This window comes from Prosopis cineraria, unplaced genomic scaffold, assembly GCF_029017545.1.
Source record: "Prosopis cineraria cultivar Desert tree isolate PC_DT_omini unplaced genomic scaffold, ASM2901754v1 PC1, whole genome shotgun sequence".
NCBI classification, from domain to species: Eukaryota; Viridiplantae; Streptophyta; class Magnoliopsida; order Fabales; family Fabaceae; genus Prosopis; species Prosopis cineraria.
In genome coordinates this window covers 2,412,775-2,435,993 of record NW_026555332.1, presented here as the reverse complement: position 1 = coordinate 2,435,993, position 23,219 = coordinate 2,412,775, and the positions used below count along the sequence as shown (strand labels likewise).

Below are 23,219 nucleotides of genomic sequence, written 5' to 3'. Positions count from 1 at the left end.
CATATTTAAGCCAAAGCAGCTCACTCCATCGTCATGTTTGCACTCATAGACAAAGTTAGCAGGTTTTCAAATCTTTTATCAATTATTATATTTAATTATAATTATAATAATAATATAACAACAAAATTGATATTTTTTTTTCCCTGATTCAAACCAAACGTATCCCATCAGTCAGAAAAAAGCAGTCTAAATACTTGAGGCACGATGCATCTTCGTAGCAATAACCACCATCCAGCCTCTTTCCAACTTGGAAAAATAAAGCTGGTGGACCCCACACACTTTCCCTCTTCAAAAACCCTAAAAATCCCCACATTTTTCCATCCCTCCAAACGCTGCCCTCCAAATCCGACGGTCCCGCCCTCCACTTCTTCTTCCCTCTTTTTCCAAACTTCTTATTTTTATTTTTAATTTCCCCTCAATATAAGAATTGAGCAAAAAACAGAGTTTGAAGTTTCAGAACGACTACACATATCCAAAATATACAACACAGGCCTGCGCCCTCTCTCTGCCACCTCCTCCTGCCACGTCAGCTCCGCTGATTACTTGGCTCCCATTGGGAGCGAGTACTGTCTTACCCCAACTCGCGCGAGTCCGTTTCATTTCATCACTTTTTTTTTTGAATTTAAGTTGAATTTCCTTTCAAGCTGAACCTTATATATACACTATACACACAGGGATAAAGCTTCATGCGTCCAGTCTTCGGGGCAATCTTCCCATATGTTACCCCCCTGATTCCGTAATTTACAAACGTGTCCCGTCAACTTCATTTTAGAGAGAGAATAAAGAGAGAGGGCCCGGAAAAACAGTCTCAGAGAGAGAATTATTACTATAGACTTGGAGGAGACTCGTGGGGAAAATGCCGGAAACGGTGGGGCTACGCGGCGGCACTGCCGCGGTGGCGTGAGATTTCCCGGTAGAGTTGGCGGCTTCAACCACCTGCTCCAGTGACGCCTACATGGGCTCCGGCCAGATTAGCGGCGGTGGTAACAATGGTGGCGGTAACGGCAGTTGCTGTGATATGACCCTCAAGTGCTGGTGTAGGTGGAGATTAGAGCACCTGCACTACTACAACCGCTTGTTTTCCTCTGGTTTCGTCTTCTTCTTTGGTTGTTTGCTTTTGTTCGGATCGATTGCTACCTTCTATGCTTGGCTCGCTTTCTCTCCTTCTGTTCGTACGGGCCTCTCCTCATACGGTTGTCAGGAAGACAATGAGGGTTCTTGGTCTATTGGGGTCTTTTATGGCAACTCTCCCTTCTCTCTAAAACCCATTGAAACTGTAAGTCTGTTTTCTCTTTCTCTTTCCCCCTCCTCCCCCTCCCCCTCCCCCCCCCCTCTCTGTCTTCTTTCAGTTTCGCTCCACTCCCCCCCCCCCCGGGGGTTTCTTTCTATACACGCCAGAGTCAATTTCCTCATAAATGCCGTGTGTAGAAAAAATAACTGTAATTGTGAAATAAATCTTGGCAAGAGATTCTGTCTTCTTCTACTTGTTTTCTTTTTCGTTTTTCTTTTGTAAACTGTGGATCATGGTTTCAGAAGACCCTCCTTTGTTGGGCTTTCTCTTTCCGATCAGCCCTCCATTGATCCTTGTGTTTCGCGATCGCACAGAATAAATTTCAATTGGAATTTTCTTACCGATGCGGGATTACTTAATTGACAAGTGTTGTTTGGATATGATGATGCCAACTGTATGCAGGCGAATGTGTGGAAAGATGAAAGTGCAGCTTGGCCAGTAGCCAACCCAGTGGTGACGTGTGCTTCAGCTTCGGATGCTGGTTTCCCCAGCAATTTTGTTGCCGATCCTTTTCTTTTCATACAGGTAACATCTGTTTGTGCTATTGGTTCCTTCTTATTTCTTTAGTTTCTGATTCTAACAAAAAAGTTATAGACCTTTGCTTCTCTGTTTTTTATGTCTTCTGTACATGCCGGCGAAGTAATATATTCTATGCTTGCGGTCTTGTTCTTAAAGTCAGTGTTTCGGGGCAATCGATATTCTTCATTGTCTGCAGTCAAAAATTAGATTTCTATGAGCAAAGTCAGGCATCATATATTGTGCTATGACTCCGAGAAACGATCTCTGGCTGCTTCAATATTGTTCTTTCCCCATTGTTCTGGGTATATTTTACTCTGCTAAGCTTCTAGAAGCTAGAGATTTAGAGGGTTGCTAGGCTACTTGAGGGGAATCCATTACCGCAGGTTAGAAATAAGTTGTTTTTCCCGATATAGTTTGCCATTATATTCAGTTTTGCTAGAATGCTCTGTATTTGTTCTTTTTTCTGATTTATGCGTGTCAGGAGCCAAAAAGGCACTTAAGTGAGATTAGTTATACGACTCGCTGACGCAGAATAGGGATTTTCGTATAGAGAGCAGTAACCCTTGAAAATTTTAGATTTGATATTTTCAGTTATTTAGAGATATAAACTTGGTGAAGCCTGGGAATTTTAGTGGCATCACTGGGGTTCCTAGCTTCCTGTAATCTTTATCTCAGGAAGCTAGGTGAGATGACAACTTTATATTCGAGGCTTCAAAGTTTCATGATGGTAGAGCTGCAAAAAGATAAAGCAGAAAGTAGGAAGTGGTTAAAGTGCTTCTTTAAGAGAATGAATAATTTTACAAGTGGTCATTTCGATTGTCTATGTTCGTCTTAAGTGTCTTTCTTTTCTGAGAAGATTATCATTGGTGAACAGAGTATTACTATTTATTGGGGGGAGAAATGAAATATCTTTGGACTGATTTTGACGAAAGTAGCATGACCCTTTTATCTTTTGCAAAGTGCTCACATATGTTTACTCCCTGAACAAAAATTTTGAAAAGGAGGGAAAAAGAAAGAAGCTTGATCAAAGTTCTTCTCTATCTTCTTTGGTCGGATGACATCTTAATTTCTTTTTTCAACTTGGTTCTTTGCTACCTTCCTCTGTTTTGTTTTTTTTTTTTTTGGTGTGTGGGTAAATTGATGATTTCATTACTACCAAAGAAAAAGCTTTACCCTGAACCAACTCCACTGTTAATCAATGCTTATCTGCTACCCTAACTATCAGTTTATAAGTTATCTATGCTGTACTTCATAACAAATCTTTGCATTATTAAGGGCCCGTTTGGTTCAATCCCATTGCACCTTTGGCAATGCTATCGGTAATCAAGATTGCATTACCATTTCATGTGGGCTTGTGGTAATCATTATTACCAAAACAATGGTAATATTCATTCATACCCTCCTTATGAATCTTCATCACACTTCATTACCATCTTCCCATTCCAAAAGTGCCCTCTCCAATTTCTTGCTAGACAGCTCTGCCCTCTCTCCTTTTCTTGTTCGACGACCTTGCCTCCTCTACCTCTGCCATCTCTGTCACTACTATCTGCCTGTCCCCTCATCTCTGCCATCGGCCTCTTTGATCTTGCCAGCAGCAGCATTCTTCTTCTTCAAACTCACCAGTGGCAGCCTTCTCTGAACTCACCAGTGATGACCTTCTTCTTTGAACTCACTAGTGGCGGCATCCTTATCCTTTCAAACTCAAGATTTGAACTTACCTTTTCTTCTCTTCCCCATTTCCAGATCTGTTTTCCATCTTTTCATTGCTCGTTTTCCAGATCTTATTATGTTGTTGTGTGAATTTTTTAGTTGATGTTGCTATCTGAATACTCGTTGTTAAATTTGTAGGGGGTTGCTGGTAAACAAGGAGGATTGGAATGGAATTTTTTTTTTTTTTTTGTGTTTTTTGGTGACCAAGGCTAAAAGAGTCATTAGATAATGTATTTGGCATTGATCACTAGTATATACCAAACAGGCACATGGTAATCAATACTGCATTTCATTGCATTGCATTGCATTACCATAGAGATATGTAATTGAACCAAACGGGCCCTCAGTCTACAGCTGAGATACTACTGAATGGACATGACTGATACTGCACGTCTGCTTTTAGTCCTCATACATGTCATTTAAGATTTTGTCTTTGAATTACTAAGATTGTGTGATAAACTTATTGTTAGATTTATTCGGTTCAACTTTAAATTTTTTAATTATATACAGCTCATAAATAGTTGTGTATGAATTGAGTTATGTGAAATCCTAATGATAATTACTCTGTTACATTTGTGAGGTTTTTAGGGCTGTGAATTTTCTAACACTTTCTTGGATAAGCGCCATGAGTGTGGCCACTTATACCGGTATTACATTTCAGGAAGATTCCTTTTATCTGTTCTACGAGACTAAGAATTCTATCACTTTGAAAGGTGATATTGGTGTGGCCAAAAGTACAGACAAGGGAGCTACATGGCAACAGTTGGGCGTTGCTTTGAATGAGGACTGGCATCTTTCATTTCCATTTGTATTTGAGCATCTGGGCCAGGTAAAAACCTCAATATACTATTACCTATTACCACATGACATTCGAGCATCTGTGGTAACCACAGCTTCTGGTGTTTCCAGGGCCCTTAATTTCTGGTCAGGCAAATGAAACAACAAAAGTTAATGTTCTTTTAATTAAATGAATCTGCAAAACCTGCACTTGCTGGAAGATTTTGAACTACATGAAATACTCTAGAATCACATTTACGATATTATCTTTTGGGTGCACACATTTTTAGTCAATGCCTCATAAAAGTTGGTCTTGGGAAAAATAGTGTGTTAAGTTTAATACATTTCCAGTTATGCACTTTTACGCGTTAAGATTCATTTACTTTATTAGCTAGCCATTTTTGTTTGTAAGTAATCCTCATTTTTTCCCTTGTATTTTCAGATATACATGATGCCTGAAAGCAGTAAAAAAGGAGAACTGCGTCTCTATAAAGCAATTGAATTCCCTTTGCAGTGGACATTAGAAAAGGTCCTGATAAAAAAGCCCCTAGTGGATTCCTTAATCGTCAAATATGATGGAGGGTATTGGCTGTTTGGCTCAGACCATAGTGGTTTTGGCTCCAAGAAAAATGGTCAATTGGAGATTTGGTATAGTAGTTCACCTCTTGGTCCTTGGAAACCTCACAAGAAAAACCCCATATATAATGTGGACAAGAGCTTTGGTGCTCGAAATGGAGGCAGACCATTTTTCTACGAAGGGAATCTTTATCGTATAGGTCAGGACTGTGGTGAAACATATGGGAGACGGGTGCGTGTCTTTAAGATAGAAGTTCTTACCCCAGAAGAATACAAAGAAATTGAAGTACCATTGGGTTTTGCTGAGCCCATCAAGGGTCGAAATGCTTGGAATGGTGCTCGGTACCATCACCTGGATGCGCAACAGTTGCCATCTGGTGGTTGGGTTGCGGTTATGGATGGGGATCGTGTTCCTTCTGGAGATCCAATTTGGCGATTCATTCTTGGTTGTGTTTCAGTTACAGTTGCTGCTATTCTCATTGTGGTATTGGGGGTACTACTTGGATTTGTGAACTGTATTGTTCCTCTCAACTGGACTGTGCATAGCTCTGGAAAGAGGTATTTTGCTTCCTTGGCTTGGGAAAGGTCGAACTTGTTTTCTTCTAAAGTTAGACGGTTCTGTAGCCGGTTGAACAGAGCACCGGCATTTCTACGGAGCAAGATAAAGCACAATGCTTGTGCTAGGAGGTTGATTATCGTTACAATATTTGCAATAGGGGTTGGATTAATGTGCGTAGGGGTTAAAAATATCTACGGGGGCAATGGTTCAGAAGAACCTTATCCATTGGAAGGCCACTATTCACAGTTCACATTATTAACAATGACCTACGAGGCTCGACTCTGGAACTTGAAAATGTACGTGAAACATTACTCGAGATGCTCTTCCGTGCGAGAGATTGTTGTGGTGTGGAACAAAGGTGTCCCTCCCAAGCCAACTGATCTGGACTCTGCAGTCCCAGTGAGGATCCGGGTAGAGGAAAAGAACTCACTCAATAATCGATTCAAGGTTGATCCATTGATAAAGACACGAGCTGTTCTTGAGCTTGACGATGACATCATGATGACATGTGATGATGTGGAGCGAGGTTTCAAGGTATGGCGACGGCACCCAGATCGAATCGTTGGGTTCTATCCTAGGCTCATTGATGGGAGCCCATTGAAATACAGGGCAGAAAAGTACGCTCGGATGCATAAAGGGTACAACATGATTCTCACCGGTGCAGCATTCATAGATTCTCAAGTAGCTTTCAAGAAGTACTGGAGTGAGCAAGCCAAAGAGGGCAGAGAAATGGTAGACAAATCCTTTAACTGTGAAGATGTGCTTATGAATTACCTGTATGCAAATGCAAGCTCATCTAGGACAGTGGATTATGTTAAACCAGCTTGGGCAATTGACACATCAAAGTTTTCAGGTGCAGCAATAAGTGGGAACACAAAAGTGCATTATCATCTGAGAACCGAGTGCCTTGTGAAATTTACAGAGATGTATGGAACTTTGGCTGGTCGTAAGTGGGGATTTGACAGTAGAAAAGATGGTTGGGATGTATAGAAATGGTAATAGGAAGGAGGTTCTTTTAATCAAGAGGTAGGACCTTTTACCGACTTTTGTATTTTTAGATTTATTCTGGTATAAGTTTGTTCATGCTTTTCCACCCCACAGAATTTTATGTGGGGTGATTTTAAATAGATTCTCGGCAAATTGTAAATTAGTATTGTAATGGCATTTTTTGTGTCTTTAAGTTAAAATTGGTTTTGTGATTTTGTTGTCTTCAATTTGTTCCTCCAACTCTATGTGTTGGGGTAAAAGGTGGAAACACGATGATAGAAGAAAAAAAATGAGTTCATGTAATGCTCTAAATGGGAGTTGATTTTAATAGATTAGTTTACACCTTATTAAATGAGAGAGTTTCTCACACTTATAAATTATATTTAATCTTTTGAGGTTTTTTGATGTAAAACTCATAATAATGTTATCTTATTGGAGAGTTGACATCGTTAGTGATCCCAATTTATAATATTTCACTCAATTTTTTATCAATTAAAATCAAGTAATTTTTTCCATGACGTTGGCCTTTCAATTAAAGTATTAATTTTACAAGTATAAATTTAAAAAGACAATCTATCTTAAAAAATTAGGTTGTTGGATGAGAGATTTTTTAATTTATAAAACATACTTTGTGTACTATGTAAGACTCATAACATGTGCAATTATAAGTAATTTTATCAGTGAAAGAAGAAAATTTTTTGGGCTAATTAAAAGGTTCATATGTCATGTGAAGTACCTAAAACTGATTTGCCTCGTTGAAAAAAATTGTCATTTAATTTTTTTTTCCATTGCTTAATTATTTAGTTGCCATGTCATATTCTGATATACATTTCAAAAGAATGTGAAAACAATTCACATTTTTGTTATTGTAGAATGATGGATGTAGCTAAAGTAAAGGTGGAAGCTGTAGATGCTAGTTAAAAAGAAGAAGCAGCTAAAGTAAATGATTTCTGCAAAACATGATTGTTAGTGCCCATGTCACTTTCCATAATTCTATAACTAACAATTTAATGGAAAAAATAAACCAATATATATAATAAAGTGCATGCATGGCACTGTTCATTTACAATTGAATGAATAGTATCATAGTTTTTTCTTTTTTTAATTTAATTTTTGTATAATAAAAGTTTATATGGACCCTACAATAAAAAATTTTAAAAAAATAAGTGTGGAACTTATTGTAAAAAATGCTTGTAAATATAAGACTCATAAAAAATAATATGTTTGAGATCTAATAAACTTTTTTTTTACAAATGTAGAAAATTTATTATTTATTATTTGTATTTTGTATATGTAATCGATAACTAAATGTATACTATAACATACAAATTTAAATCATAAATTATAAAATAGAATATTTTATTATTTAAATCAATCAACTTATTTTCATTCATTTTTATATATAAGTAAATTTTAATCAATTCATAGAGTTTAAAAAAATAGTTAATTTTAATATTTATGTCTAAAATTAAAAAATTTGGATTAGGATGTGCTTGTAATTAACATTTTAATTTTTTTAATTTAATGATAATATCATTTAATGAAGAGTAATCAAGAAAAGAAGTTACAAATACTTTTTGAATTTTTTTTGTCTAAAAAAATAACAACAAATCATATGAAAATTTTGCTTATATTTAAAAATTGAGGAAATATATAGTAAAATTTGTCAATGAATTATATATGATAGAACTATAGTGATTTTGTGAGATGTATCATATTTGGATTTAATGATTAAAACAAATCCTATCACTTAATAAATATTACATATAGTACAATAACAATTATGCAATTTAATTTGATTGTTGTAAGATATTTTATCATATAATACTATCTACTTTTTTATTGTAAATGTTAAACGTTGAATGAATAATAAAAATGTAAATTGGAAACTTATAATAAAATTACAAAATTAAAGTCTACATCCAATGAACTTTAGGTCTACATTCACAAGGAAATAAATTATAGAATAAAACAAGTTTTTATAAAATAAATTACTTATTTGTATGCATAATATGTATTTTTAATTTATTATCCTGTACAATAAATTTTAAACTAGAGTAAATTGGTGTTCATATATTTAATATCCATGGATAATGAAATTTAAAATAAAGTAAATTGTTTATTTTTTAAAAAGAAAATGAAACTTTAAGTCCCTCAAATTTGCTTAATTGTTAATTTATTTTCTAAATTTTATTTTTTATTAATTTAATTCCTTATGTTTTCTTAAATTATTACTTTAATCTTTTATGTTTTGAAATAAAAATTGACCCTTAAATTAATTTGACATATAAGGTATGTTAATAATCTCATATATTACATATGGCTAAATGAGAAAAATTTTTCCTTCAAGTCAATTTTATTTTGTTATTAATTTATGTGGCTATTAATTCAATAATTTTTTTTATCTATATTAGCAAATTTTAATAGTATATTACCTCTTCTTTCAACAATAAACTTACAAAATTAAATTATTATTGATGCAAACTTAAAGGATTAAATTGTTATTGAAGAAAATTTTAATATCCTTTTTAAATATGCATTAGATAAAAAATTATAAAATAGAATGATTTATAATTTATAATGAATGATAGTTCTTTTAATATATTATTTGTTTGTGTACGTCATAATTTAATTTTTAATTTTTAAATTTTAATAACAAAGTGTAAAGGTAATAAATTGTTTATAAAATGTCATTTTATTTTTTTAATATATACAAAATGACAAGTTATATAATAAAATAAGTTGACAAAAAGGTGAAAAATTTTACAATAAAAAATTATGTGAATGCAAAAATTATTTTTAAGTTGTGCTGAACAATACTCTAATTTGACTTAGTTTGATAATCATACTCAGTTCATTTTTTATATTTACAAGTATAAGAAATTATTAAATAAAATAAGTGGTTATTTATATTTAAAAGTAATAACTTTTTAACTAAATATGTTTTTAAATTTTAATTTATGTGGAGATCACATATAAAAATTGTTTATATTTTTTATATACACATGATATCATATTGTAAAATAATTTGTGTAAGAATAAAACAAATTTTTATCTATTTTATTATTGCTAATAAGTATTTTTCTATTAAAAGTAATTCTATTTGAGATACAATTGAGCATTAAATGTGAATACCTCTTTCAACAAAAAATTTTTTATCCTCCTTTAGTTATATATAGCCAATACTAAAATAAAATAAGATGTTTATATAATTTAAAAGAAAAATATTTTAAAACAAGATATATGTTTTAATTTATTATTATTATTATATGCTTTAGAATTTAATTTACATGGATATAAAAATTCATAGATTAAAATAAATTATTTTCTATATTTGATTATAAATGAGATAACAAATTTTTTGAAAAAACAAGTTATAGTTTATTTTTATTTTTTAATCACAAATATGATGGGAAAATAAAATATATTATTAATTTTTATTATTATAATTATTTATATATAACCATATATACAATTCCATTTCACACTTTTTATAAACTATTATTTTTATAAAATTATAAAATTAATATTTACTCATAATTTAACTTATATTAATTTTTATAATTTGTTTGAATCAAAGAAAATAATTGGGATGTGGGATTTTAAATTTTGGCGACCTCAATTTTAAAAAAATGGAGAATTGTGGTTAGAAGTTTTTTAATTGATTTTTTTAATTTTTTTCTTTTACATCTCTCAGATAAAATTTTATGACTTATTATATTTGTCTGTTTTTTTTAAAAACAAACTCATTAAAATATTATTTATTTATTTATTTTAAATACAAAATGAGGATTAATACTTTCGTGCATCACGCAAGTATAAAACCTAGTTATATAGATAAAGCATTCACAACACATTTTAATAAATTAGTGATTATAAATAAATATTTTATTACAATCTTAAAGACGTTGACTTAAATACTTCATGTCAAAAAAAAAAAATAGTTGCTCTTACTCTTAATGCCTTGTAAACCTTGGCAGGGAAAAAAAAAAAAAAAACCTTGTAAACAAGTTGACAGTCAGTATATAAGTTAATAATAAAAAAATTAATAAAAAATTATAATCTATATATAAAAATTCTAGCCTGCCACATTATTCATGAGTTAAGAATAACAAGCAAGAAAAATACTACGATCAATTATCATAAACTTCTTAATTTTAAAAATATCAAAAAAATTTCATGAATCTTTAAGAATATAAAAGTTGAATGATTGCAAAAAGAATAATCATGTTTTAGTTTAATAATTATACATAAATTTTTAAATGTCTGAAAATGGGCATCACAGCTAAAATTTCTGCTGCCGTAGATTTTTAAATTAATTAAATAATTTTTCGAACCCAGATTAGGGCTATACATAATATATATATTATATAAACTTGTTGTCATTAACATACACACACATATCGTTGATCTAATTATAAATTCAAATAATAGAACTTTTTATTTTTTAAAATTTCTCTCAATTATTAATTTAAGGATAGGAAAATTATGTACTAATTATTTCAAGTCAAAGTTCTTGAACCAGCTTGATAATTAAAAAAATTTAAATATAAAAAATTATATTTACCTTTATAAATTTGTCACAAGGAGTTGGTGTCACAAAAATTAAATAATTAATACTCCATCGTTTAAAAATATAAAATATTTTTTTAAGAATTAGATGTCAAAAAATGTAAAGCATTTTCAATCTTTCGATATGTAATCATTGTCTTTTTTTTTAAAGTGTTTCTATTAATTAATGATTTTATATTCATTATAGTGTACTTAATAAAAATAAATAAAAAAATAGAGTTAGTTTTAAAATAAATAACTATTTTATTAAAAAATAAATTTTGATTAAAAATATTTATTTTATTATTTATGTACAGTGAGACCCCTTCCTCACACTCCGAGTACAAAAACGAAAGAGGAAACAGGAATCGGACTATTCAGTTTACTAAAAAAAGAATTTGACAAAATCCGTTGTAATTTCCAAGTACATGCAAGACCCAAGGCGTCTGATCGTGCGCAACTTCCATTCCCATTTTAGGCATTGGGAGAAAGCATGAATGATCCCCATCATTCATTCCCATGTGCCATTTTCACTCTCACTCTCCTCTTCGATCCCCATGTCTTCCTCTCACCTCTCCTTCCATGGCATCGCTTTTTAGGGTTTTGAATTTGGAAGAAAGCTAAAGCTGATCGCTTTCAGATTATACACGCATACCCATGTAGCCATATGCTGTGCCCCTAACCGGAAAGAATCGCCTTACCTTTTCTTTTTATCAGAGAATATCACTCAAGGATTGCTTTCATCCAAAGCGCCAATGGGTTTCTCCCAGTAGTCTCATTGACCATTCTGAGCTCTCCTCCCGAGGTTCTCCGAGAGAGATTGATCATGGGGTTGTAAAGGGAGAATTTCGTACAAGAATGTAGAGGGGAAGTCTGCGAAAGTGCGATGTTGGCTATGGAGAAGGATTTTGATTCCAAGTTGAGGATTCAGGAGAACTCGTCTACTGATGGGAATGTGCAGAGATCTAAGAGCTTTGCTTTCAGAGCCCCTCAGGAGAATTTCACCATCCAGGACTTTGAATTGGGAAAGATCTATGGTGTTGGCTCTTATTCTAAGGTTTGTCGTGTTTGATTGCTACTATTGGTTTGCCTTTGCATTTTGATTGTTGCATCCTCTTAAAAATGACAAATATACCTTACCATCTATCTGAAAAGGTGTGCATATGCTCCATATTTCTTGAAGTTGTCAATTTTTTCATAAATCTGAGTATCACTGTTACGCCTTTCGCGTGGCTTCACTTAATCGTCTAATGCAGTTTTAAATTTTATCACAGATTCTTTTTATCATCTGAACGTCATCATTCATTCTCCATTACGGATACATATTTGCGTTTGTGTGTCAATTACCTTTGATCGAAAGCTTGAATTGTCACTGAAAGCCTCAAGTAGTTTTGTCAATAAGTTTCAGTCTTGTGAAAGCCTCTACGATTTGAATGTGGACCACTCACATGCTCCCATCCCAACACAATGTTTTGCAATGATTAGGACTAGGGGGGCGGCAAGGTCATATACTTGCTATAGTAATGTGTATTATTAGTGTCTTACAGTAACAATTTGGATTTGTTATGATAATGAACATGATGTTTAGGGAAAAACAAGAGTGTTAGTGATCAGTGGGCTTGGGCTTGGGCGCACTAACCATTGAACTTGACCTATTTGGCAAGCATAAATAGGCCATTGGGTGTTTAATCCTTCTGGGCGTAGCTTTGCTTTTTTTTTTTTTTTGGGGGGGGGATGTTGGTGGATTGGGGGTCTGTGGCGTCCATAAAACCCTGTTTTGTTCAAAAAATGGCACTTGAACTTGCTTTATGATGGATGAAGGAAATAGAGTTGTAGCTCCCTATCAGCTATAATTCTTTGCTTAACATGAACTGCTTTATTCTAACAAACAAACAAAGTTCAATTAAAATCAAATGATACTATATTCAGGCTTGGGACCTTCGTTGAGAAAGAAGAAACTGTAGTGAAAGATTTCAGCATTCCAGTTGGTTATCATGTTTGTTAACCAACATTTCGGGACTAGGTTGGAGAATATTGAAGGGGCTACTCATGGGAAGCAGGTTAAAGAATTGTGAAGTTGTGTGGGTGATTCAGCATATCAGATGACATGGCTAAAGAGAGAAGGGGCAATGTTGAGGGGTTTACATTGGAAGCATGCCAAAGTATTCTGAGATTTTGATGATCATTTATGACTTAAAGGATAAAGTATTCAGTTACCTCTGACCATTATTTAGAGATTACAATATCATTTTTTGGTAGGATGTCACTTATCCAAAGACTGGAATATCAGTCTTGTAGTTCACCTTGCTAATATTGTTAAATCTTCCTGTTCATTTAGTCTCTTTGTTTATTAAGCCTTATGGTTCGGTGATCTGTGTGAACTATACATTTCAATCCATTGCATTAACAAATTTTTAAGGTTGAAGTTATGTGATTTCAAAATTTAATTCTCTTGATATTTTGCTATTTTACTTGAGTAAATTCAACATTTCTTTTAAACTATTACCACATATCTTATTTTATTTTTTGTATTAAGGTTGTGAGGGCAAAGAAGAAGGACACGGGAGTTGTGTATGCATTGAAAATCATGGATAAAAAATTTATTACTAAAGAGAACAAAACAGCTTATGTGAAGCTGGAGCGCATAGTGCTTGATCAACTGGACCATCCTGGCATTGTGCGCCTATTTTTCACATTTCAAGACACATTTTCCATTTGTAGGTATTCTTAGGCTTTGTTTTCTCTGTATAATTTCATTCAATGCGGTTCTTCCTCTATCTTATTTCAACCCTGCTTTTGCTTCCCACCCATTTTGATCTATTAATTAATGTTGTATATTTTTCTTGTGGCTTTTTGTTGTTTTCTTTCCCCAACATGAAGACATGGCACTTGAGTCCTGTGAAGGTGGAGAACTTTTCGATCAAATAACCCGGGTAAGCTAATATAACACTTGAAGACATGAGATCCACATGCTGGAGTCCAATTAATTTGATTGGTGCTGTTTCAGAAGGACCCAGATGTAGTACTGTAGGAGTTGGGTCTTATTTGTTGTTGTCTTTTATAATCTGCACTTGGAAAAAGTACTTTTGAAAATCCATAAGGTTTGTTATGGGATTTTTCCTACAGTTGGGATAAATTACTATTTTCTTTTTCAATAAATTATTTGTACATGTTAATGAACATTTCAAAATGAACTTTGACAATTGATCCCAAATGAAGCAATAAACACCTCTATTCTTAAGTATGCATGTATTGTGAGCAACACGGTATTCATTTCTGTTTAGTTATGTAGAAAGCATGCTTTTTTTTTACTTTGTGTTTCTAGTTTTTGGTTCACAGAGAAGCATTATACATGTTGTAATGTTGTCTCTGTTTCCCCCCTCTTTTGGGACAAGGAAAGGGGGGGGGGGAGTAGGCTGTATATTGAGAGGTTTTGAACCTTTGATATCTCCTTTTGCTCTTACCACTTAGGTAACCCAAAACTACTTTCATGTTTGTGCAATGGGCTTCTGGTTGGAAGACAAATGATTTCATAAGGATATATTCGAATTTGGTGGTCTTTCTATTAAATAGTATTCTCTTTTTACTACACTTTATTGTTTGGAAGCTGTTGCTATCTGTGTAGTTTGTATCTTTCTGCCACCTTGTTACTTGCTATCTATTAGCATCGATTTCCTGTGTGCAGAAAGGTCGTCTATCTGAGGATGAAGCAAGGTTCTATGCAGCTGAAGTTGTGGATGCTCTTGAATATATTCATAGTTTGGGATTGATACATCGTGATATTAAGGTAGTTCTGTGCCATGAATGCATTACTTCATCATTTTATATGGGTATGTGAAAAGATCACATTTCTTACATTGCAGCCAGAGAACTTGTTACTTACGGCTGAAGGACATATTAAAATAGCTGATTTTGGGAGTGTGAAGCCTATGCAGGACAGCCGCATTACAGTCCTTCCAAATGCAGCAGCATCAGGTAAAATCAAGAGTAATGTGGAAACTGCTTTGTTATGTTTATCATTATTTATGTATGTTATCTTGCCTTTTCCCCCTAGATGATAAAGCCTGCACATTTGTGGGGACAGCTGCTTATGTCCCTCCAGAGGTTCTTAATTCTTCTCCAGCCACTTTTGGGTAGGGACTTAACTATCCTGGACTATAAATGACTTGCATGTTGTTTTGATAGTATTATTACATTATTTACAGATTTCATTATCTTTTCTGAATTGAGGTTTATTTCTGGCACTTCAGTTGCTTTTTAGAGTCTTCGCACTGGGTAGCTTTATTGCTTTTTGTTTCATGCCTGGCTACCACACAATAATCCTTATTTTTCCTTTGTTTTATTTCTTTCAATATTTAACTACAGGAATGACCTCTGGGCTCTTGGATGCACATTATATCAAATGCTCTCTGGAACTTCTCCATTTAAAGATGCTAGTGAATGGCTTATTTTCCAAAGAATTATAGCCAGAGATCTTAGATTTCCAGATTACTTTTCTGAGGAAGCAATTGACCTTATTGACCGTTTACTGGTTAGTATTTTTTTGATTTGCATGCAGGAATCACTTCTTGTTTTATCCACATTTGTGATTTTACGTAGCTGCTCTTGAAAATGAGAAATTAAAAGAATAAAGGACAGTATAATCCAGAGTTAATGTATTTTATCTTTTGCCTACAACAGAGCATACTGTTGCGAAACAGGATAACATGTTGCCATGATGGCAATGCTAGCTAGAAAGAATTTGGGAAAATATCAATCAAAGATCGCTGGAGAAAATTTACTTTAGTCAAGATCACTTGTTGTCAAAACTAAAATGGATACTTGTTGATTCAAGTTAGTCTTTTATCAATAAGTATCTATTCGGGTTTTAACAACAACTAATTCTAAATTAACAAGTCCATTTGTGCTTTTTTTCATTTGGATTTTAATAACAACTAATCCTTGATTGATTTAAATTTCCTTTAGCTGTCCTTCATTGCTATTTTCCCAAAGAATTTTTCCTTTGACAATTTGAAGGCAGCAAAAGATGAGTTGCTTCATGTAAAGGAGAGCCTTCAGAGATCAGTGTACTTTCCCCAAGTATAGCTTTTATAAGTTAAAGAGATGGATACTTGACCTCCTTCCATTTCCAAAACCAATATATATCTTTTTTGAAAAGTTGAATTCATCCTACTTCTAAATCTTGGTCTCAATATGCTACTTCTGAAACTAACCTTTGCATCCAATAATAGATTCTAATCACAGCTAATTAGAAAATTTTGGAAGCCACTTGAGATCTTTATATGACCTTATGGAATATCAAGGGTTACACAGGTACAAAAGTGAGTTTCCAGCTGCATTTGCTGTGGAAGATTCCTAAAGTGAATATGCTTGGTTTTTCTTTATTCTCTTTGAAGTTGTTGGACTCCGAAAATGTATTAAATAAAGTTGTTCAGAGTTTCAAAATGTTGCTCAGCATCTATGCATATGATAAAAGAGCTCTAAAAGATGTAATGGCATTGAATGAGTGAAATTCATAATTCAAAAGATTATGCTTTAGTTGTAATTGAAAGTAAATGACTCCTTTTTATGTTTTTAATGAAAGATGTCCGAATTAAGTGACCTTTATTTTGAACATTTATGCTTCCCGCCTTTAAATTTAAAAGATGCAACATTGAAGTCCCTTGCTAGAAATGCACCTATTTTGTCCAAATATCATTATTTATATAATATAATAAGCATCAAAATAGATTTAACAAATGTAAAATAATAACCTTGTTAAATTTAGAATAAATTACTAATTTTTAACACAACATAAACATCATTTAAAATAAAATTTTAAGTTTTAAAAAAATGAGAAATGTTTATAATAAATTTTAGTAAAAGAAATCAATATTACCCCTGATGGTATATTGGTCATATTTCTGCTTTTAGCGAGGTTTGCGTATATTTTCATAGTAGAGATGATTGTGTAATTCATGCATTTCTCAGGTAATGGAAGAGTAGTTTACCCTATAACCAAGCATGATATAAATAATATTTCTTTAAAACAGTAATGCTATTATGGTACAGGATTTGAACCCAATGAGGAGACCAGGTGCAGGACCTGATGGTTATGCTGTTCTGAAAATGCATCCTTTCTTCAAGGGAGTAAACTGGAAAAACATAAGGGATCAAAACCCCCCAAAACTTTCTCCAGAAGCAGGGGTTTGATTCTCACTCCGCTTTTAAATGTTACTTTGGGAGAATAGGCAACCTTCTCTTTTTCATCATCTCACTTTCACAATTAGGGTCATTCTCCTGAACATCATGATTCCCCATTTAATCCTCAGGATGGTTCTGCTAAATCTGATGGAAATACCATTGCTGCTCCTCCTGATGGGACTGCTCATGTGACCAGGCTAGCTTCAATTGATTCTTTCGATTCAAAATGGTAAATCATCATCTTCCTTTGTTTGTGTGGAGTCTGTATACGGTGTCATCCATGTCTCACTAAAACACAAAAATTAACATCGTCAGAAAAAGTCTCAATATGTTCCTGTACTGTAGGATTCTAAAACATAATGGTGCCATGTTTTCCTTTATCTTGCACATCCAATGAAGAAATTTATATCGTTATGATTTCATTTTGCCCTCATATTGCTTTTGATATTAATTAATCTCTGTAAGAGTTCTCTTATTGTTTGGTTTTTCATTAATTTGTGCATTTTATGTAGAAGCAAACTAAAAATCAAAATCAGTGCTTCTTCTCTTACAGGCAACAGTTTTTGGAACCTGGGGAATCTGTTCTTATGATTTCAAATGTGAAGAAACTACAGAAACTGACAAGCAAGAAGGTTCAGCTCATCCTTACAAATAAGCCAAAGTTGATCTACGTTGACCCATCAAAGCTAATTGTAAAGGGAAATATGTTATGGTCTGATAATCCAAGTGAACTTTCTGTCCAAGTGACTAGTCCTTCACATTTTAAGATTTGCACAGTAAGTTCCTGTTCTCTATATTTATATTGTTATAATATTTTCAGATTACATTTACCGTAAGCTGTGTGTATTGATGGTAAAAAAGAAGACCCCAAGTTCAACGTGACTATGGACAATATGTATAATCTTTTAAGTAAATATTTAATTTGAGATTTAATGTATATGCAAGCAATAGAAGAGGCTATAATGCTACCTGGTCAACTGTTTTCACCTTTTCCCTGCGTTCTTTTTGAGCCCTCACAAATTGAACTCGGATTGAAACACCGGTAATAGCTAATAGGTTCATGAGGATTTTGGTCTTTTTGTTGGAAAATGTCTTAACTCATGTAGAAATCTTGCCTTTAAGAAACAAATTATTCCTTTGGGTCTAGACATAGATTTGGTTGTTATTTAATCTGAGTCTTACTAGAACTTGGGCGTACCACATAAATCCTAAATTCCAGTTGTGATGGCATTTGATTTGGTTGCATTGAATTAAATCGCTAGTTATTTTTCTTCAATGTATAATTTTTGGAGTTTGTGTGTGTGTGTGTGTGTGTGTGTTGGTTAGTTCAAATGTAAGTAGATGATGATAACATGGTAAAGCAAAGGCCTACATTATCACGAGGCATGCGCTTGTGTATTTATATATTTTGGTCAGGTAAGTGATATAAACTGGTATGTACAATACGCATAAATACATAAATTAATTTTCATATTATATTTGACATTGAGTAATATGCTGCATTATTGTTATTGATATACATGGCTCTGCTATAGTCTTTCCAACATACAAAACTTTAATTTAGAAGATAGGTTTTAGATGGTGGGTAGATTAGATATTTGGCGTTTCAAAACTCCTTATTTCTTTACTTTTGAAATAAAAATCAGATAAATTAAGAACCGGGTTATCAAGCCGTTCTCAGACACCAGTGTCTTTTAAGGCATGATTCACACTATATTTTATTTTACTTTGTGTGTGATAATTGTTGAATTCGTCCAACTGAATGTGGGGAGTGTTGGATTCAGAAGTATCATTATACTGGAATGCCTGAGACTTAATGCTGGAGGGCTTATAATTTGTTACTTAGAAACCGTTTGGTTGTTGGAAAGGAAGGGAGTGAAATGGATTAAAGAAATAAAAATAAAAATGGAATGATCAAGACATGGAGGGGAGATAAGTCAATTATGTCTATGGGAGGAGGCTAATTTAGTTTGAGATTGAGAGTCATGAGTGATTTTTACATTTGTGGTATATAATATTGAGTTTTATGCTTACCATGAGGGGGAGGGTAATTTAGTTCATTTTTATTCTTGTTTCTTTAATCCATTCTATACCCATCATTTCTGGCAACCAAGCGACACCTTACTTCTTACCAAATGGTCATGGTATGTGACGTCAAAATAATTTGGCCGTGAGTATTTCTCCCACATTACAATGTCATATGTAAGTCTAAACTTCATGAAGAGGAGAGCTATGTTGAAGGGTTTTCCGGAACTTGTAATGCCCTTCCTGTTAGATTTCGTTTTGACCTCTTAAAATTGTCATGATCTGTGATTTCTTTTGATTAAACAATGCAGCCAAAGAAAGTAATGTCATTTGAAGATGCAAAACAAAGAGCATGGCAGTGGAAGAAGGCAATTGAAGGGCTTCAAAACCGATGAAACTGTTTCTGACAACATTATCTTGGGTATCCTGTGCCTGTTACTGTTCAGGATGAGGGGACTAATCAACTCATAACCTTCTGATACATTCATTGATAGAAAAATGAAGTTGCAGATTAGCTTTCCAAAACTGGTTTAAGCTAATTTCTCACAACCCGGGCTCATGGTTACTTATCCAGCCCCCTTCATGCTTCTATGGGATGACATGTAAAATGTGAAAAATACCAAATCTAGGCCATGTTAAGAGGATGGAATCATTTATTTGTATTAGAACTTAAATTCATAAACTTATACCACGAGCTCAAAGATGACACCAGTTTTGTTTTATATATGGTATGAATTTCTCTATCTCTGGCTGCTTTGCTTAAACCCTTGTCAGACAGCAAAGACGTCCTGAACTGTGGAAATCAATAACTAGATCTTGCACTTGGAAAATTGTAGATATAATAATGTAGGTAAAGTATCTGGCAATTCCGTATTGTTTTAAATAAATAAATGTGGTGGGAAATGGAGAAGCTGGATTTGTTTCTGCCGTTAGGAAAAGTTTATCCCAAAGGAGGAATAATTCATGATATAAAAATAATTTTACCACACAACTAAAGACCATATACATGGGGCTCACTCTCTGAGAAGGGGATGAGAGATTTGAATTCATGGGCCCCATTGACATTCATATATCTACTTACCCCTCTCACGTGCCCTTCAATCAAACTTTCAACAGACTATTGACTTCTCGTGAATGGATTCAGGAAAAAAAATTCTTTAAAAATAAATCACGAGTAAATTCCACGTTCAGATAAATCAATTCCTTGTAAACGTTGAAATTTCCATATCTTGATTTTTAACTTAAGTGACAAAAGCTTTCATGTTTGGTTAGTTGACTTATAGGTAGTACTGTTCCATACCATAATCAGATATCAGTTTGAGAGAGAAAGTTAAGTGAGCTAAGAGGCAGACGCAGTCTATAAAACATGAGCTAACTAAACTGAGTAAAGAGACATGCCTGTTAACGAGAACTGTGAAGCTCAACAAGCATGGGTACAAGAATATTGGTAATTTTGCTGTTGAGTTTGACAGCAGAATTTGCAGTATCGTTATGCAGAAGCAAGGCAGTGCAAGTGATGAAGGAACTGAAACTGAAAGGGCCATACTTTGGTATCATAGCGGCTTACCCACCTGAGGAGATCGCTTTCTTCGCTTCCAAGGCATTCAAACCCGATCCAAAACACCCTTTTGTGGAACTCTCAGGTTCATCTTCTATATAACAGGCATATAATGACAACTAAGGATCTCCTTAAAAGATTAATGCCGAATCAGGATCTTTTTGAAGTTTGGAAACCAAAGTTATGATGACATCCTGATTTGTTTTTTTTTTTTTTGATAGAGGTATTAATTTTATTATGAGGTCCTCAGCTGTCATTCTTTCCTTACTTTTGTGAATATGTTTCCATGTAGTTAAGAAGCTTATGTTCTAGTTTGTGTTGAAAATGTTGGTTGCAGGGAGGCTATACTGGGTGGGGAAGATCTTCGATAAGAAAGTTATATTTGTGAGGTGTGGAGTAGGAATGGTACGTACACATGAATTGCTTATTCATCAGTTCTTTCTCTTTTGCAGTTAATATTGCCTTAACAATCTGATGAAGTATCAATACTCATCTTTCACATGTTCAGTGGTTATTTCTAGTATTTTCAATACTGAACGTAGTCACTTTAGATATTTTCAATAATAATCTTTCATGATATCGATATCGAAAACATGGAAGATGTGTATTAAAAACATTTGATATGACTACTAAAAATTTGAAGAAAAAAAATCAAGTACTAGAAATGTAAAATATAAATATTGAAAATGTGGAAGATGAATACTGAAAGAAATAATATAAGAAAAAATTTAATTCCAATTGAAGACTACGATCCCTTTTTGAATTTCAAAATTTCAGGATTTTTAACTTTACATAATATTTTTAGAGGTTATTAAATGTCGTTCTTCCCTTTTCTTCTACCTTTTTATCTAATTCATTCCTGAAATCCTAACGAGGATTGAGATTATTTATGCAATATTTTCAAAACTCTAAGCGAGTTTAGTGTTGGCTTCACCATTACAGCTGAATGCAGCAGCAGTGACACAACAGATGATTGATGTGTTTGACGTAATTGGAATTCTCCATTTTGGAATTGCTGGTAGTGCAAATGACTCCATTTCCTTTGGAGATGTCACCATTCCCAAACAATTCATCCATACTGGCTTATGGGACTGGCTGGTACTTCAATTCTCTTCATAATTATTTTGCTCTCTTTCAAGTTCGAATTGAATTTATGTATGTGTTTAATAATGGCAGAAACCGAACGGGACACTTGAAAGCAGTGACTTTGCTCGCTTGGATTTTGGAAACTTCAATGTGCCGAAAGGCAAAAATTTGTTGGGACGAGTTGGTTACAGTTCTGAAGAATTCTTTTCTGTCACTGGAAAACCTAACTTATCACAGCGTTTGATCTGGGCAAAGGTTACTTCTCAATGGCTTCAACTTGCTGCTACTTTGGAGGTTAGTTTATCTTTTCATTCTAACAAAACAATATTCTACTTTTAAATTTTATTAGTAATGAATCGGCACACATATCCTATGAGAGCAAGGTTCGAATTCTACTGTTAATGTGATGCACGTATTTAGAAGTTGATACAAGAGGAGGCCAAAAATGAAAGATCACAAGAAAGTGAGGGCCAAAATTAATTTTCATAATTGTTACAAATAAAAATAAACATACTTGTAAAGAAAATTTATATAATAAAGGTTTGTATCTGTGGCAATTTATTAGTGTGTAATCTATAAGTACCTTTTAAGTCCCATTTCCTGTCTTCAACTCATAAAGATCTAAATTGAATCGCTTTGCTTGCAATAGAATGAATCAATCCTACCAGCAGGCGCTAAGTGCCTGAGACTTTTGACTTTGAGTCATTAGACTTAATTTAGTTTTATTGAGATTCAACTCACCGAAACTTTTGTGACAGGGGATACAACTAGAACAATGTATAAACTCGAGCTTTTGTCTGCCACATGATCCCAAGTTAGTAATTGGTGTGAATGGCACATCAGCCGACATCTACGTGGACAACGAAGCTTACAGAGATTTTCTGTTCCAAACATTTCAAGTTTCTTCTGTTGATATGGAGAGTTTCCCAGTAGTGATGGTCAGTCTTCTTAATCAGCCACTCTGATGCATGATAATTGAGTCTCTTAATTAAGTAAAAAGTGATGAATGAATGAATGAATGAATGAATGAATGTGTTTAATTTGCAGACATGCTTATCAAATGGATTCCCAGTGATAGTGATAAGAGGCATCTCAGATATGGCGGGAAAAAATGGAGACGAAGCCATTGATACTTTTGGAGCTCTTGCTGCTACTAATGCTGTCACAGTTTTGCTTCACCTTCTCAAGATTTTGCCTTCCTCACACCATCATTACATTTCACTGTTAAATTCTTAATTACAATAATATGATGTTTCCTCCTTTAATTAGCGCATATTTAGACTCCTTTAGAGGCATTTTCATTACATTTCACTGTTAAGTTCTTGACTACAATAATATAATGTTCTCCTCCTTTAATTAGCGCATATTCAGACTCCTTTAGAGGCACTTTCATTTAA

General features: G+C 33.6%; 3 protein-coding genes across 6 annotated transcripts; all 3 read left to right on the top strand.

Moving 5' to 3' along the window:
- The first annotated feature begins 683 nt into the window (after nt 1-683).
- Nucleotides 684-6,631, top strand: LOC129314522 (glucosamine inositolphosphorylceramide transferase 1). The gene is made up of 4 exons (XM_054957981.1): nt 684-1,276; nt 1,694-1,816; nt 4,182-4,349; nt 4,740-6,631. Exons 1-4 carry the CDS (start codon nt 956-958, stop codon nt 6,420-6,422), a joined length of 2,295 nt encoding a protein of 764 aa, XP_054813956.1. The 5' UTR covers nt 684-955; the 3' UTR covers nt 6,423-6,631.
- Nucleotides 6,632-11,367: 4,736 nt separating this feature from the next.
- LOC129313573 (3-phosphoinositide-dependent protein kinase 2-like) lies at nt 11,368-19,921 on the top strand. Of its 2 annotated transcripts, XM_054956814.1 has the most exons (11): nt 11,368-12,027; nt 13,507-13,687; nt 13,851-13,903; nt 14,656-14,757; nt 14,834-14,945; nt 15,025-15,103; nt 15,336-15,501; nt 17,022-17,156; nt 17,282-17,382; nt 17,707-17,929; nt 19,490-19,921. In XM_054956814.1, exons 1-11 carry the CDS (start codon nt 11,857-11,859, stop codon nt 19,571-19,573), a joined length of 1,407 nt encoding a protein of 468 aa, XP_054812789.1. In that variant the 5' UTR covers nt 11,368-11,856; the 3' UTR covers nt 19,574-19,921. The 2 variants fall into 2 exon arrangements, with proteins under 2 accessions (XP_054812789.1, XP_054812797.1); XM_054956822.1 differs by lacking the exon at nt 19,490-19,921 and having other exon boundaries at nt 17,690-17,892.
- A 148-nt stretch (nt 19,922-20,069) lies between these two features.
- Nucleotides 20,070-23,219, top strand: LOC129313587 (bark storage protein A-like). 3 transcript variants are annotated; one of them, XM_054956840.1, is made up of 6 exons: nt 20,070-20,821; nt 21,074-21,141; nt 21,679-21,834; nt 21,913-22,116; nt 22,638-22,760; nt 22,870-23,219. In XM_054956840.1, exons 1-6 carry the CDS (start codon nt 20,608-20,610, stop codon nt 23,056-23,058), a joined length of 954 nt encoding a protein of 317 aa, XP_054812815.1. In that variant the 5' UTR covers nt 20,070-20,607; the 3' UTR covers nt 23,059-23,219. The 3 variants fall into 3 exon arrangements, with proteins under 3 accessions (XP_054812815.1, XP_054812807.1, XP_054812825.1); XM_054956832.1 differs by having other exon boundaries at nt 22,581-22,760; XM_054956850.1 differs by lacking the exon at nt 22,638-22,760.